This window comes from Schistocerca piceifrons, chromosome 9 (genome assembly GCF_021461385.2).
Source record: "Schistocerca piceifrons isolate TAMUIC-IGC-003096 chromosome 9, iqSchPice1.1, whole genome shotgun sequence".
Taxonomy (NCBI): Eukaryota; Metazoa; Arthropoda; class Insecta; order Orthoptera; family Acrididae; genus Schistocerca; species Schistocerca piceifrons.
This window is the reverse complement of record NC_060146.1, coordinates 73,478,156-73,495,701: the sequence shown is the minus strand read 5'-3', so window position 1 is coordinate 73,495,701 and position 17,546 is coordinate 73,478,156. Positions and strand designations below refer to the sequence as shown.

The window sequence follows — 17,546 nt, the reverse complement described above, 5'->3', positions numbered from 1 at the left end:
CCTCCGTCGTGGCTCACACTAACAGCTTCAGGGACAGTTTAATAAAGGAAGCTATTAAAATAAAAATTACTGCAAACACCCTGAATAGAGACAGTGGCTTGCAGCTCAGCCCTGCATGTGATCCAGCGATCGTGCAGTCGAAGAGGGCACATCGAACACCGACTCAAAATACACCCATATATGGCAATGACACGGGTACCAGTGACGTCACAGCCATCGGCTAGCGTATATAAGGGCGCACCAACAGCCCACTGGCAGCCATACCACTTGACAATGGCCAAGGAGTGCTTGGCCGAAAGCTTGTGTAGTTTTAAGCAATTGACACAATTCGAAACCCGAGAACATTTAATTCAGTATTATCACTGCGAGACTCTGCATTCATTCATCTTGCCCTTTTTTCACAATACACCATGAACTATGAATGAAGGACAACAGGGAGATTCCACATTTCTAGATTTACAAAAATGCTTCACCCTGTGCCCGGACTTAACGAAGGCACGAACATGTGAAATAGGTTCCCAGATATGTGAGTGGTTCAGAGACTTCTTAAATAATAAAATCCAGTATGTTGTTCTTGACGGTGAGTGTTCGTAAGAGTAGGGTATCATCACGAGTGCCCCGGGTATGTGTGATTTCCTATGTACATAAATGATCAGGTAGAAAGGGTGAGCAGCAATCTGCAGTTGTTTGTTAATGAAGCTGTGGTGCACGAGAAGGTGTCAAAGTTGAGTGATTGTAGGATGATACTAGAGGACTCAGACAAAATTTCTAGTTGGTATGATGAATGGCAGCTTATTCTATATGTGAAAAACTGTAAGTTAATGCAGATAAGCACAAAAAACAAACCCATAACGGTCAAGTACAACAGTAGTAGTGTCCAGCTTGACCGAGTCACATTGCAAAGTGATATAAAATGGAATGAGCATGTGAGGATTGTGGTAGAGAAGGCAAATGGTCGACTTCAGTTTATTGGTGAAATTTTGGGAAAGTGTGGTTTACCTGTGCAGGAGCCCGCACACAGGACATTAATGCGAACTATTCTTGAGTAATGTTCAAGTGATGGATCTGCACAAGGTCTGATTAAAGGAACAGATCATAGCAATTCAGAGGCAGCCTGCTACATTTGTTATTGGTAGGTTCGAACAACATGCAAGTATTATGGAGAAGCTTCGAGATTTCAAAAGGGAATACCTGGAGGGAAAGTGACATCCTTTTCGAGGAACACTATTGTGAAAATGCTGAGAACCGCAATTTGAAGCTGACTGCGATACAAATTTCGCCAGTGAACAAAAGATACAAGATATTAGGGCTTATTTGGAGGTATATCGACAGTCATTTTTATCTCGGTCTATCTGCGAGTGGAACAGGAAAGCGAATGAATAGTAGTGGCACAGGACACCCTCTGCCATGCACCATATGTTTGCAAGGTGGTGTCATATGGCTGTTGATACTGAGAACTGGAATTTGAAGCTGACTGCAGAAAGATTCTACTGCCTTCGATATAAATTTCACCTAAGGACAGTGAACAAAAGATACAAGAAATTAGGGCTTATTTGGAGGTATATCGACACTCATTTTTATCTCGGTCTATCTGCGAGTGGAACACGAAAGCGAATGAATAGTAGTTGTACAAGATACCCTCTGCCATGCACCATACGTTTGCAAGGTGGCGTCATACGGCTGTTGCTAAATTTGACTGACATTGACAATTACTTAACCAGCCCATGTCCCCTGGCCATGATGGATCAACAGAGGTTTTGTATTTAAATTGCTCATGCTGAGATAGGTACAGAAGGATTAGTTGTGGGCCATATATGCAGCGCAGTGTGGTTCGAACTGAAGTTTTCGTCTGCATGTCAGTAACCATATTGACAGCTAAATCAATTAAAATCTCGTGTGCTCTGTCAATGATAGGTGAGGTGCCAATTTGTACTGAAAAGTGAAAAAAAATAGTATTATTGTATTGGTTGCTATTTTTATCTGTGCACACTGTGCCATAATCAGGAGGTATCACTTCAAAAGGTTCGAGAAAGCACCCATTCTCAAGACCCAAACCTCTGTCTCTCAGAATCATGGTGTGGGGAACTATCGAATGTGACAACAGGATTGAATTGGTAGTGATCAAGGAGAAGCCGAACACTCAACAGTATGTGGCAAGAATATTTATCTCTACTGAAATACCCTTCAAACCCTTGGTGGGCACATTCTAGCAGGATAATGTGAAACCACATCAGTTCACACCGCAAATGCCTTGACGATTGTACATATCCTTGTACGTCACTTGATTTGCCACCCACAGAGAATGTTTGGGAAGCAATGTTAAAACATATTCTTTCACACCAGCCTCCAGCCAGAATTCTTCATGGACTGACATCATACGTTTCAGGAACATTTGGAGGCTGTTTGCTGCCAACACACACGGGAGTATTTGTCCCTGTAGGAGCTGATATTAATGGACAGACACCATTTCCAAATGGAATAAAAGCTTAACCACATTAGTACCCATTACGCGATAAGCATCTCCATGAAGTTTACTGATGCTTCACAGTGTAACACTTCCCATTTCCTTCAGCATATTTCAAACTTGGGCAAGAACATACTGAGAGTCAGCGATTACTTGTTGTGTGTACGTACTCCTCCTCTCATCACCCATACATTATGTTAATTCTCTCACTGTCATTTTTAATATGCCTCCTCATCACTTTCTATGAACCTATCTTGACATACCGAATCCTACTTTAGATTTTCTCATTTGTCTCCACTGCCAACTTTTATTTCACATTGTAGACTGTCAACTGTCATCTGTGTAGTTATTTAACTAACACAATTTATCTTTTTTGTAACAGATTCCAGTACTCTCCACTTCTAACACAGATCACTTTCTATTTCCTCATATTGTACCATCTTCTCTGGATAAGGTCTTTCCTCAGAGAAATAACAAAGCGCTCACTGTAAGAAAACTATTGATGAGGGGACTGAATCAAAATATGTCAAATGCCATCATCTAATATTGGTGCTGTGTTTATTGCTTTTATATCCACAAAAACAGGAGTGATAAGGGGTGTTAATGATTACTGAAATGTTACCTGTAATTGAATTTCAAATCATTTCATTTATTGACTGTTAGCACAGTGTTGGCCACTAACTGGAATTCTTGAAAATAAAAGAGCAATCAATACTGATCAGTACCAACTGATTGTTATCAATTTAACTGCTCCTATCAACCATTTCACCAAGAGCCTTCTTAGAGTGTGCATAATGCAATAATGACCATAAGACTAATGTAACTCTTTTGAACTTGATACCATACACAAAACTTGAATCTATATACATAACATCTGGACTGAAGTACAACTAAGAAGTCAAAGAATTGAAAAGGTGTCAGTTTATGGTAACTGAGTGCTATCTTCCATTGCAATTATAAAATTAACAAAAATACTAATGCCCCTAAATAAGTTGGAAGAAATCATTTAGGCTAATATATGACGTCCAAAAACAGTCAGTGAAAACATATGTTTAGGGAAAAGAAACAGCAGTAGGAAAGAAAAAGGGGAGAGGGGGCGGGGGGGGGGGGGGGGGGGGGGGGTGGCGGAGTAATACATGTTACAAATTTCCCATGTAATACACAGAAATCAGATTGATCCATTGTTCATTGTGAACCACGCCCTGCACTTCGGCTCCACAGCATTTAGCAAATGCATCTCAAATGTTGTCACTAGTGATTTATTAGCTCAGCAGTAATTTGCTAGCAGCATGCTGTGTCATGCCCACTTCTTACACTGACATTCCTGGTTTCTAAATACCAATTGAAATTAAAACTATTCTGGGTATCAAATTTAGCTGTTACTCTTCTCTTGCCTGTAACTATCATAACACTTCCTTCATAGACTACTGCTGCTAACCCTAGAATAACATCCTTTATTCATTCTTTTATAACACCATGTGACAAACAATGTCTAATACATTACGATTCCTCTGAACAGCATCAAATACGCCTTATTCCCATTCAGTTAACAAATGTTACTGGTATTCTGATTTTTTTGAGATAAAAATATCCCTGTACATCTAGGCACATTTAACATTCCAGATACCTTCCAAGTTTAGCATATGTGCTTTTCCCATATTTTCCCCCAAGTCCCTATGTTCATTAAAATAGACATGTACGTTTTTAAAGATACAAGTTTTCGCTAAGCACAACCCACTGTTCAACAAAGTGGACTGTTTGGTGCTTCCATTTGCTGGAGCTTGTGCATACTACATGAACAGCTGAGCTTCCATCTTAAAATTTCCTTGGAAGGCAAAAATGGCTGATGAGAGTGTATGGGTTATTAGCAAATAATGTTTTATACCCAAATAACTGGAAAATATTATCTTCTAAGAAGGCATAATTAATTTACTAACAAATTAATACAGTTTTTCACAGCTTGTCTTTGAGAGAAGTAGATGTCCATTTTAATGGACACTGGAATTCACTGCTAAAAAGAAACAAATCTTCACATAACCCAAAACTCATCAAACCGCCTAACACCAGAGTGTGTGAAATATTGTAAAGCATTGCAATTCTGATTAGATGCCTGTTTAAAATACGCTATATGTTTTACTATGAAAGAGGCCCTTACAGATTAATCACTAGTAGATTTGTTGGTGAATGGAGGATGTTCTGACCTGAGCGCTCTTGCAATCATGAGGAAGATGACCCTATAGATTGCAGTCATTAGCAGCAAGCAGTTGTGGATGAAATACATCAAGAGCCAAAACATGCAGACGATTCATCAAGTGATGATAGAGCTGAAGAAGAAGAAGAAAATGACGCCAATGATAATGATGCTAAAAGTATAGGTGATGGGATTCCGAATGGAAACATAGGCAATGATAGGAGGAAATTTTTGAAAAAATGTGAGAATATGTTCTTAGAAGTAAACCCACCCTTTATTTTAAGTAGAATGAGATTTAAAGAAATTGTTGATGGTATACAGTGACCAGCCACAAATTGTTTCTAGGTTACTTTATTCAAAAAATACCATTACCAATTTCATATTTTTCAAAATTCATTATCAGATAGTTTTTTTCTTTCATGTATAGTTTTTTTTCTTTAATGTTTTTATCAAAACAAATTATACATGGGTTTCCTGTGAGTTTCCCTAGGAGAAACAATAATTCACAATTACAAACGTGTAACCAAAATAGTTGCACTACAGATTTGTGCCGGAATACAACTTGTATGAAATTTCCATCTGGCGCATTTATTTTTGCAGTTTTCTTGAATTGAAATACACTCTCAAGAATGTTTTTTTACAGTCACAAATGTTGCAGTGCTTTTTAAACCACTTTCTTTTGGTCACAAAATGAATTTTCAATGTGCACAACATGTTTTGATTTGCAACATATCAAACAAAATACACAGTTTAAAAAGTAGAGGAGTGTCAAAGATGCTGCAATGCAATGATACCAAGATACTCCATTATTTTTGGGGAAAGGCAGCCTAAATTACTGTTATGTTAGGTTGAAAAAGTACTTTACTTTAAATCTAGCACATTAAATCCAAACAGAAATGATAAATATGTGGGATTTTGTGAATTATATCATATTTTATATAATGATAGAGATACAAATGTGGGCAAGAAGTGAATGAAAACTGTATGTACTATTTGAACATTGATGATGATAATACATTAAAATTTATTAGTATTTAGTGCCATAAAGAATACTGACTATTGTAGGAACATGCAATATTATAAGATCAGGTACTTGATCTCCAAATAGGTGTACAAATATTATTTATATTGGAGTACAGAAAGCACTTTCTGGAAGTTTTTCAGGAAAGGAGTGTTAGCCAATTCATTCTGCTCATTAATGACATTATCAGGGGAAGTGTTTTTGTGTGTATTTATTTCTATTTCCCTCCAACTTATCCGTAATGACTCCTTTTTCTGTTAAATATAATATTTTCTTGTTGCTTTCAGTGTTTTTTTACTGAATGGTTTTCTTCTGCAATGTGAGCTGCAACTGTAAATTTGTTCAAGTTCCCAAGCCTTAATGCATCAAAGTGTCATTCTGCCTCTTTGACTAATGTAGAATTTTGGGCATGAAACATGTTGGAGCTCATATTCTAATTTATTGTAGGGAGTCCTTGGAAAAATTTATGTCATTTTTTGTTGTAGTTTACTATTAGTAGAGAAGCTGATATTAGTATTTGTCTTTTTAGATAAGTTTGCAATTTGTTACGATATTGGGCCTATGTATGGGATAACTGTATATTTATGTTTGACTTCTGCAGGAAGCTGATGTCTTTTGGATTGAATACTGTGTAAACTGCTGTTCTGTGGTGCTGTGGCGTTTGTTTTTATTTTGTTGTGGAGTTTTTCTATTATGATACGATTATAGCCATTACTATACACAACTGTTTCAATTAAAGTGATTTAATCTGTGTGATCCAAAGGTACCTTTTACATTCAGTGTACCATGGCCTTGAAATATGACATTTTTTGTTGGCTGGGATGACATAAGGAGTTGTCGATGTTGACATCTGTGGTGGTGGGTTTCCTGTAAATGATAAACTGATGTTTATGGTTAATGCTACAGATTTTAAGATCAAGAAAATTTTTGCTCTTATTTGCTTCATGCTCAACAGTGAACTTAATATTTTTATGCCTTTTACTGAGATCTGTTGTCAGTGCATAAATTTCACTGTTTGTGCTATCAAAAAACAGGATTGTATCATCAACTTATCTTTTGCACTATAATACTTTCTTTGCGATTTATCGATTAGCTGAGAAATATTTCTGTTTCCAGAATGAGATTTTCACTTTGCAGCGGAGTGTGTGCTGATATGAAACTTCCTGGCAGATTAAAACTGGGTGCTGGACCGAGACTTGAACTCAGGACCTTTGCCTTTCACAGGCCAGTGGTAGAGCACTTGCCCGTGAAAGGCAAAGGTCCCGAGTTTGAGTCTTGGTCCGGCACACCATTTTAATCTGCCAGGAAGTTTAATATTTCTGTTCTTTGTGGTTGATGTAAATGTCAGCTATTATAGCAACTAAGCTGCTTCCCACTGTCAAGCCATCATGTTGTTAGTAAAACTTGTTGTTGAAGCTACGAAAACTGTGCTTCAGGATGAGTGTGAGTATTTCTATGAATTCATAGGTCTCTGCAGTACTAATTTTCTTATACCTAAGCAGATTTTTTTCTTATATTGTTAACAGTCTCTTTAACAGGAATGTTTGTGTACAGATTGACTATGTCAAGTGATGCGAATTTAGCTGTGGGTGGGATGCAGATGTCTTCAACAGAGGCTATGAGCACATGGGTGTTGTGTATGGTAGTGCTATTTTCAAAGTACAATATTTGGCAATGAGGTCTTCCAGCTTACGGCTTATAAAATATGCAGGTCTGCTACTTTAGTTAACTAAAGGGAGAATAGGACAGCTTTCTTTATGTATCTTTGGCTGCGCTCATACTTCTAGTGCTGAGGATTCATTGTTATACAGCTACACATTTCATATGCGTTCGGTAAAAAGTTACTGTTACTTAGAAGCGTACAAAGTTTGGTATGTAATTTCCTTGTGGGGTCAGACTTTATTTCGGTAATGTTGTTGCTATGGAAAAATTGTGTTTTCTCTATATATCCTTTTTATGTAATATGACAAATCAATAAATGCAACCCACATTGCAGAAGAAAACCATACAGTAACTAAACACTGAAAGTAACATGAAAATATTGCATTTAACAGAAATATGTTACAGAAAATAGAAATACACACACACAAAAACACTTTCTCTGATACTATCCTAAATGAGCAGACTGAATTGGCCAACACTAATTTCCTGAAAAACTTCCAGAAAGTACTTTCAATGCTCCAATATAAACACTTACCTGCAGATCAAGTAACTAATCATATTGTATGTTCCTACAATAGTCAATATTATTTATGGCACTAAATACTAATAAATTTTAATGTATTATAATCATCAATGTTCAAATATAACATAAGGATTTCACATGCTTCTTGACCACATCTGTATCTCTTATGTTATAAAAAATAAGACTGTAGTGCTGTAATAAAAAAAAAGAATGTATTTATCATTTCTGTCTGCATTTAATGCACTCAATTTAATTTAAAACACTTTTTCGATGTAACATAACAGTAACTTATGATTCATTTCCTAAAAAATATGCCTATCTTGGTATCATTGGATTGCAGCATCTTTGACACTCGTGTACTTTGTAAACCATGTATTTGGTTTCATATGTTGTAAATCAAAACATGTTGTGCACATTGAAAACTCATTTTGTGACTGAACAAAAGTGGTTAACAATGCAGTCCATTGTTTCTGACTGTGAAAATACAAACATCCTTGAGAATGCATTTCACTTAAAGAAAACTGCAAAAACAAATGTGCCAGGTGGGCACTGCATCTCAGTTGCATTCAATTACAAATCTGCACTGCAATCATTTTGATTACACATTTGTGACTGAATAACTGTTCACCCTAGAGCACCTCGCAAGAAACCAATGTATAGTTTGTTTTGGTGAAAGCATGGAAAAAAAAAAAAAAAACGTTCTGATGATGAGTTGTAAAAATTTAAAACCAGTAACGGCAGTTTTTCAGTAAAGCAACCTAAAATCATTTTGTGGCTGGTTGCTGTAAGCATCAACTATTTATTTCATGCAACAGTCACGGTCTCCAATCATGTCTTTGACAAAATTGCAGAAATAGATTTGTTTATTGGGCATTAATGGCAGCTTTTGCTATAATAGGTTTTTAATTGATTTCACATTTGCTGGCACCAGTATCCCTTCTTCTGCAGTGAAAGGATACATTCCATGTATGGGACATGTGGGTAGAATGGGACTATTTTTCGTAATATTTTATTGCTGATGATGGAAGGAAAAGACTTAATTTACTAACATGAGCTAAGCTGAAATTACTGGCAAGTCACTGCAATTGACTGAATGAAATGTATGTGTTTTTAAGAGTCATCAAACTAATGTATTGTTCTTTAATACTCAAGAATAACAACGTACTTGAAAAAAGCAGCATAGGTGGCAGCTATAGCCAACCAGTTTATACAAAATAGATATTTTGCTATCTAAAGTAATGAAAAAGTAGTCAATGACCACAGCACCTCAGAAGAAGAGGAAAACAAACTTTGGAAATTTACATCCTTAATGGACAGAGTGAAAGAAGGATGTATAAAACTACCACAAGAAACAACTTTGGCCATTGGAAAACAGATTATTTTGTTTACAGGCGTCTGCACTGTAAAGCAGTTTGCTCAAGGCAAGCCCAATCATTAGGGATTAAAGAAATTTGTTTTGGCTTCTCCTGTAGGATTTGTTATGGATTTGTAGGTGTACCTGGGAAAAGAACATTTCCTTGTTCTACAGATGACAATAATCTGGGTGTTCGAGTGTCCGCAGCACTTAGGCAATTTGAAACAGTCACTTATCTTCTTTGATAAGTATTTTATTTTACTGTCTACTGGAAACCCTAGAAGGAAAGGGCATTGCATGTTCAGAAACAATTATGAAATTTTGAGCACCACCAGAAACACACCTCACAGCAGATAAAATTTTAAGCAAAATGCCCAGGGGGCTCTTCAGTTTGTATGGCAAGACAATGTACTGTGTGTGATAAAATGGTACGACCTGAAGTCCATTCTGCTTGCATCTACAAAACTAAGTGTACAGCCTGAGAATGAACAATTAAAAATAAAATAAATAATTTAATTTAGATTCAGGTGACAAGAAATTACTTGTGTCTCAATACAATTTCAACATGGAAGGCATAAACCTTGCCGACAACATGATCAGCTATTACAGGGACAACACTCAAACAAAAAGGTGGACTGTAAGAAATATTTTTCATTCTCTTGATTAGTAATTGCAAACATCTTTGTGCAATATATGGTGAATATGATTAAACTAAATGAGCCTGAAAAGAATATTCTGCAGTTCATGGCTTGCAAGATAACTTTGGCAAAGGAATTCGTAGAAAAAGATTATGATACTTTCCTTGACACATATAACAGAGACAATGATAAATGAAAATGGAAGAGAAGTAATGACGATTGTACACCACCAAAGAGGAGGAAAAACAATCTTCCAGTCACAAAAAAAAATAAGTGTTCGTTGTGAGTACAGTGGTTGCAGAAAAATAAAAAATGTGTCAAACTTGTGAACCATATTTTTCTCTCTGCATACTGCATAAAAACTGTTTATCAGAGGTGCATGAGAGACTATTTTGGGAAAGAGTTAATGATCTGTAGTGTTGTGTTTAGTGTAACATATTTTTGATATATTTTTCTTAAGCTTAAAATATAAATGTTACATTTCCTTTACATTTTATTACTAATGACTTTCATACTGTGCAGGTAACAACTTACATTTACACAACAAAACAAAAATAAGTTAAAGATCTTGATAAAATATACAATCAATTCATTTTGGAAGAAATATAAGCAAGCCTACTCATCCCTGTAAGTCAAGGAAGAACTCTTTTTAAGTCCAGCAATATCTATCTATTCAAACCTAATGTCCACCACTTTAATCCTCCTCGTACCACTGGGCCCCACAAGCACACTGCAAATGCACATATCCTTGTTTTCAAAAATATTATTTTCAAAATGTATTATTTTCTCACTCTGAGTCCACTGTATCCAAAGATGATTTGTTCATTTTCATATTTACAACACATTAAAATTTATACATCATTTTTGCACTGAGTACCACTGGGGTCAATGTGACCCCATGTACACACTGGGAATATGTATCTCCCTTGTTTTCAAAGTTACTATTTTCAAAATATGCACAATGGAGATACATATCTCTTGTTTTCAGAGCACCTATTTTCGAAATATATGACTTTCTCCCTGTAACTCTGTTGTATCCAATAATGTTTTCTTCAGTTTTATATTTACAACATACTGTATTAAAATTTATTCATTGTTTATCACACTGAATACTGGGGAATTTTTTTTTTATTCTTGAATGTAACATTTATGAAAATACAATGATGACTGTTGCATTAAACAGTTGTAATGTATATTATTATGTTAGATCATTAAAATACTGCAAATACATCCAGTATAAATTACAATGGAACTCAGTGAAACAAAAAAATCTTGGCAGTACAACAGTTAATATGTCGTTTGTAATGATCTAACACAGTTCTGAGAATTTCATTATTAATACGTTGGCAAAATAGCTCTGCTCCTCAAGAGATTAAGTTCTCATGTAATGCTACTTCATTATTTTCATTCAATCATTAATTCATTCACACAAACTCTGATCTGAAAATTCCACCATCAACTGAGTCTTCCTTCTGACATGTGGACTAAGTGAAGTTATACATTAATAGGTGGAAGCAAATTTTCCTGGCTAAACCACAAACAAGTATGACTAGTGCTAATCTACTAAAACTGGTTATAATGAGAATTACTTCTAAATTACTTTATAGGCTCCCCATAAAATGTGAACCCTGGCAAGGTGGGGGTGGCTTATGTGCTTCAATGATACAAAAGCCATACTGTAGATACATCCACAACAGAAGGGTATCTGTGGAGGGGCCAGACTAACTCGTGGTTCCTATAAGCCTTCACAGTAGCTGCAGGGGTAACAGACTGGACAATTGACTGATCTGGCCTTGCAAAATTACCTAATATGGCCTTGATGTGCTTGATGCAAATGGCTGAAAGCAGGGGAAACTACACGTCTCCCTCCCCGAAGGCATGCAGTTCTAAAGCATGGCTTAATAGTGATGGCATCCACACACTCAGATCAAATATTCTGGAGGTAAAATAGTCATTCATTTGGATCCCTGGAAGGGGACTACTTATGAGGATACTGTCACGAGGAAAAACAAAACTGGGGTCCTGTAAGTATGTACGTTAGATAATTTAAATGGGGAAGTCAGATATAGTGGCAATTAGCAAAGTGTGGTGGCAAGAAGAACAAGACTTTTAGTCAGGTGAGTAGTACAGGATCAAATAGAGGTAATGTGGGAGTGGGTCTAATAATAGTGAGTCTAATAATAAATGATAAACTGCAGATGTGGGTAAAATGAAGCGAACACCCACCACAGTAACCCACGTAGTCTACTTGGCAGATGATGAAGAGTTTGAAAGCTGGAAGATGAAATAAAGGAAATTACTCAGACAGTTCAGAGACACGAAAATTTAATTGTGATGGGTAACTGGAGTTCAATAATAGGAGGAGATCTACGGGGACAAGGAATGGAAGAGGAAGCTACATGGTAGAATCATTGCTCTTTATCTGAGAACCATCTATGAAGGTTGAGTACAGAAAAGAAACCGGGAGAGACTGGAATGTTTTGGATCAACTGCGTAATAGTAAGACAGATTTTGAAACCAGACTTTAAACTGCAAACAAAATCCAAGGGCAGATGTGGTCTGACTATAATTTACTGGTTGTCAACTGAAAGATTGCAGAAACATAGGAAATTAAGGAGACAGGACATGGACAAGTTGAAAGAACCAAAGATTGTTGAGCATTTTGGAGGGAGCTTTAGGCAATGACTGACTGAAACTGGGGAGTGGAATGCAACAAAAGATGAATGGGTAACTTAAGAGACATGAAACTGTGGAGACAGCACAGGTTGAAATAGGTAAAAACAAGGCCTTGTAAGAATCCTTGGATAACTCAGGAAATACTTAATTTAATTGATGAAAGCAGAAAATATAAAACAATCTGAAAGGTGCTGTACCCGCAAGTTGCTGGATACCAGTGCACACGACATAGAAAGGGTGAGAAACAATGACCACGCAAGGCGGGAAGACCGTCTGGGGTTGGGACTCAAACCCACGCCAGAGTTGAGCAACGGGGCACATGAACGGTGGACCCAACACAATAAGAGCAAGTCAATAGCAATCTAGGATACAATAAAGTGCGACAAACTTTTGAAACAATGCTGTTGACAGATCAAGAACGAGCCACAATCCAAATCGAGACCAGAGTGGAAAACCAATATCAAGTGAAGTCACCAGCGAGCAGTCAGTAGTATAGTGGAGATATTAATGAATGCTGTCAGATGAAGTACACGACTGACAGAGTGGTCGAGAAGCGGCAGTATTTATGCCAGCCGCAAGGGACACTACTGGCTGGTGTATTCACGTTGCGGGATGGTGGCACACTCACTAGACATGTGCAGTGCCACGGTGACAGTGTCCTCTATCAGCCATCAAGATCCATTTGTTCCAGCAGACATTCAACTTCCGTGTGGCCCGATACCAGTTATGTATATTAGGTTTTATGGAAAGGAAACAACTTGTGGACAATATTAGTGTAACAGAAGAGTAAAAAGGTGACGACGAAATAAGAGATAGAATATGGTGTGAAGAATTTGACAGAGCACTGAAAGTGATAGAGGGGCTGGCCAGTACTTACCTCAGCTCAGTACAGCCGATAGATACACATAAAACAGAACTGAAATTTTCAGTTCTGTTTTATGTGTATCTATCGGCTGTACTGAGCTGAGGTAAGTACTGGCCAGCCCCTCTATCTCTTTGTTAGTATTTGTTTCATATCTTATATGAGATTTTCCATTAATCATTTAGAGCACTGAAAGTGCCTGTCAAAACACGATCCCTGGAGTAGATGGCATTTGGTCAGAAATATCGAGATCCTTGGGAGAGCCAGCCATGACAAAACTTTCTCACAAAGTGTCCAAGTTTTGGGTATGCAAGCAAAATGGATTTCTGGTCATAACACTTTATCACACACAATACATTGTCTTGCCTTACAGACTCATCAGAGATCCCCTGTGCATCCTGCTTAAAATTTTATCTGCTGTGAGATGTACTTCCAGTGGTGCTCAAGATTTCATAATTGTTCCTGAACCTGCAATGCCTTTTCTTGCTAGAATTTCCAGTAGAGATTGTGAAGTAAAATATCTATCATAGACGATAATGCCAAAAGTTTTGGAAACTTTTTTAAAGATGCTGTGGAAGGTAGAATGACACAGCAAGTACCCCACTTTTCAGTCAGAGACTTTTAAATAAACAGGAACATATTCACATTTCTGTGCTCTGATAGGAGCATTTTTCCGCTGGCTAATATATATTTTACGTGTTTGGAACCATTTTCTGGAATTGTGTACCCTTGTATGGTAGCGTAATGTGGACAAAAAGAAATGCTAAAAATTAGATGGGCAGATCCACTAGGTATTGAAGATGTACAGATTTAAACAGGGGGAAGAAAGACATTTTTGGCTAAATCTGACAAAGACAGGACAGGTTGACAAGACACATGATGCAACAAAGAATTGGTGATTTGGTAATGGGAGACTGTAGGAGGAGTAAAAATTGCAGAGGGACACCAAGGTACAAATAAAGAAAGCAGGTTCGAATGGATGTAGGTTGCAGCAGTTACATGGAGATGAAAAGGCTATTGTGGAGAGCTGTCTCAAACCCACCTATAAACCGAAGAAACAACAAACTTGTATATTATGACATAAAAATACCTACGCTGCTCAGGAGCTGTTTTTATCCAATCCTTCAAAGGAAACACTTATGTCACATACAAAGAACAGTAACAGCTGTCAGTATACTGACGAAGTGAAAAATCTATGTAATGCGAATAAATGTTAGGGATGTAAATTCTCTGTGACTTTAAGTCCATTATTTTGATAAATTTTATGAAAATGACTGGTGAGGCACTGTTCTACTTCATTTTTGAAAATCTGAGGATTTTCAATTTCTTGCCTGATGTCCACTGGTAAAAATCTATTAAATTTTTGCACCAAACTACAGTATGTGTAGTCTGTAGGGAAATTATTGTTACTTCTAATACTGTGGTTGTAAACTGCAGCTAATTTCATCCTAAATTCACTCTTATTATTAGTAATTGGAGTACGTGCATTGCCAAATCGGTTCTACTAGTACACTGGTTGACAACTGCCAAGAAACAGAGACTTTGTTGGGCAGGAATAATCACAGACACTGATGAAGGACATGAAACACAGTGCACAAGTAATTGAGATGGAGTGATACATTTATATAGATTTCACCACATGAGAAAATGTGATAATAGTCATGCATAATGTTCCTGTTTGATCCAGATACGACTCAATATAAAGGGACTCTCAGTTAGGAATATGCCCTCCTTGAGCAGTGATTCCCATTTTGCATCTGATATTCATGCTAGTTACCAAACTGTTGAAGAGTCGTTGGGGGGTATTGTCCCACTCCTCTCTCAAAGCAATTTTCAGTTCTTGTACAGTTTGGGGAGGGGGTGGTCGCTGAGGAACATGTCTGCCAATAGCATCCCAGGCATGATCTATAGTGTTCAGGTCCAAGCAGTAAACAGGTTATTCCATAAATTCCATATCTTCACTTTCTAGTGTTTCCGGCAGTGTGGGCGGGCACTGTCAGGACCTACTGCACCCCTGAACAGACGTGATCATAATCATTTGCCATGGTAAAGTGGCAGTCATTGGTGAACATCACTCTGGACCACTGTTGCTGAACCCACCCAACATGCTTCCTACACTAATGAACTATCTCTTGACAATGCTGTGGTTGAAATGGGGTGCATTTAACAGGTTTCCCAGAATACAACCCAATGAGATGTCTGTCCCTTGGTGTCACTAGGGTTGCATATATCGGTTCTCTTGCAGTATAGTGATCCATCTATGATCACCAGTTTGCTTTCACATAGCATTTCCACCTTCAGTGGCCTTTTCTAATCACGAGATGACACTTTTAGGCATACCAATTACTTTGGCTACAATAGTGATATCTGACCAGCTTCGAGCCATCCAACTGATAGTCCATGATTGCAAGCTCTCAAAGGATGTCTTGCAGGCTTGGTGTTGTATCAGATGGAATATTGCCCTAATTGGATCCACTACAACCTTCATTAAATACCACACCGCATGAATTGCCAAATGCATACAAGGCATTCATGCACAGGCTTCGATGTAGTTTTCCTTTTACTATCATTGGTCGCATGTTCCATAGCAATTGCAAGTTGTTCCCTAGCAAGTATCAGCTGTTCCCTCCCAGTGTCAAGCAGTGTATGTAGGCGCACAGACCTGTCTCCGTTCTGGGCGTGGCCGCTTGGCATCTGGTTCGCCACAGTCCGGTGTCCTTTTTGTCAGCTTCTGAACTTTCAGAACATGCTTTCTCGATGAATAATGTTGCTTCGCTTGAAATGGGGACCCAAACTGAAATATAAAAAACAACTGCTTCATTGTGTGCTTCCAATCAACTCCAACATAGCAATGTTGTGTGTAAAATTACTAAAGGCAGAAATTAATTCACTGGAAACAGTGAGTCTACAAAGTTATTCCAAATCGTATCATTAAGGCTGAAACATTGAGTCTATTGAATCTGGAAAACATTTTTTTAAATACGAAACATTTTGAAAACTGAGAATAAAATAATGTGGAATTGATTATAAAACATCACTTTTATTACATGTGAATAATGACACATGATCTCTGGCATAATTCACACCACAAATTATTTGTAAGACATTGCGTGCAAAAACTATCATAACAGTTCTATAAAAGGTCACAAAACAAAAATGAGGAAACTACATGGACATCAATTTACTACATAACACTCCCAATGAAAAAAAGCATGTCACTCTAGTTCCTAAAACAGCAAGAGTTACAAAATAAGCAACACTGATTCCAAAAAGAGATATCATGTTCAGATGCAGTACCCATAGTGAAATAAGCACTTGAAGTAAAGTGATTCAGGATCGTGTATTATCTTCAACTTATTTGAGAGATAAAAGTTTCCAACATATGAAATACTGGATATTTAGTTTCTTAATTGAGGAATTAAGTGTTATTACATCCTATACAAAAAGCAGAAAAAATAATAACAAAATATTCTTCATGACAAGTTAAATTTATAAACTATGGTACTCTCATTCATGAAACAATGAAGACTGAAGACAGTCCTTCACAAATATTCTTAAATATATGTCTTAGAATTAGAAATGTAACCATCAGTGTATTCCACATAACAAATGTTAATCATTTTTATGGAGAGGTAGAAACTTCAGAATAATAAGCTTATGTATGCTGACAAATATGCACCTCAAAACTTTATCAGTAAGAGTTAAACAAATTTGATATAGTTCTTGCAAGTAACCCCTCATTTTAGAAATTTTAGTCATGTGTAATTATTTATCTAAGAAAGTTTACTGTTAGGAAATTTAAAAGGAAGTAAGCAAGGAAAGTTAGTAGCTACCATTCCCAATAACAAAACAACCATACAAACATTAAGAAATGTCTACCATCTTCTCTGCACAATCACCTCTCCCTTATTATTTAATTATCCACAAAAACCTCTGAACATTCTGTACCTTTTTTTCGCTACTGAAGCTTAATTCATTACAAATGCTATGAAGCAAAGTTGTGACTGTAAGAGCAAGAAAGGAAATCATCCAGATCCACCTGCTCTGGATTCTTCCCAGATTGTAACATCCTTGCTCTACACCTCAATCGAGAAAAACCTATAAATAATGTAGAGAATTGTCAGTCATAACTCCATTAATAAATAAGTTTGCTTC

The 17,546-nt window shown here is 37.0% G+C and overlaps 1 protein-coding gene across 1 annotated transcript in view; it reads right to left on the bottom strand.

Moving 5' to 3' along the window:
• LOC124717123 (formin-like protein 20) overlaps positions 1 to 17,546 on the bottom strand; it is a 100,322-nt gene that overhangs the window by 12,535 nt on the left and 70,241 nt on the right. Inside the window, exon 6 of the mRNA XM_047243855.1 lies at positions 16,054 to 16,185. Coding sequence (XP_047099811.1) covers positions 16,054 to 16,185 — 132 coding nt within the window. The remainder of the gene's footprint in view (positions 1 to 16,053; positions 16,186 to 17,546) is intronic.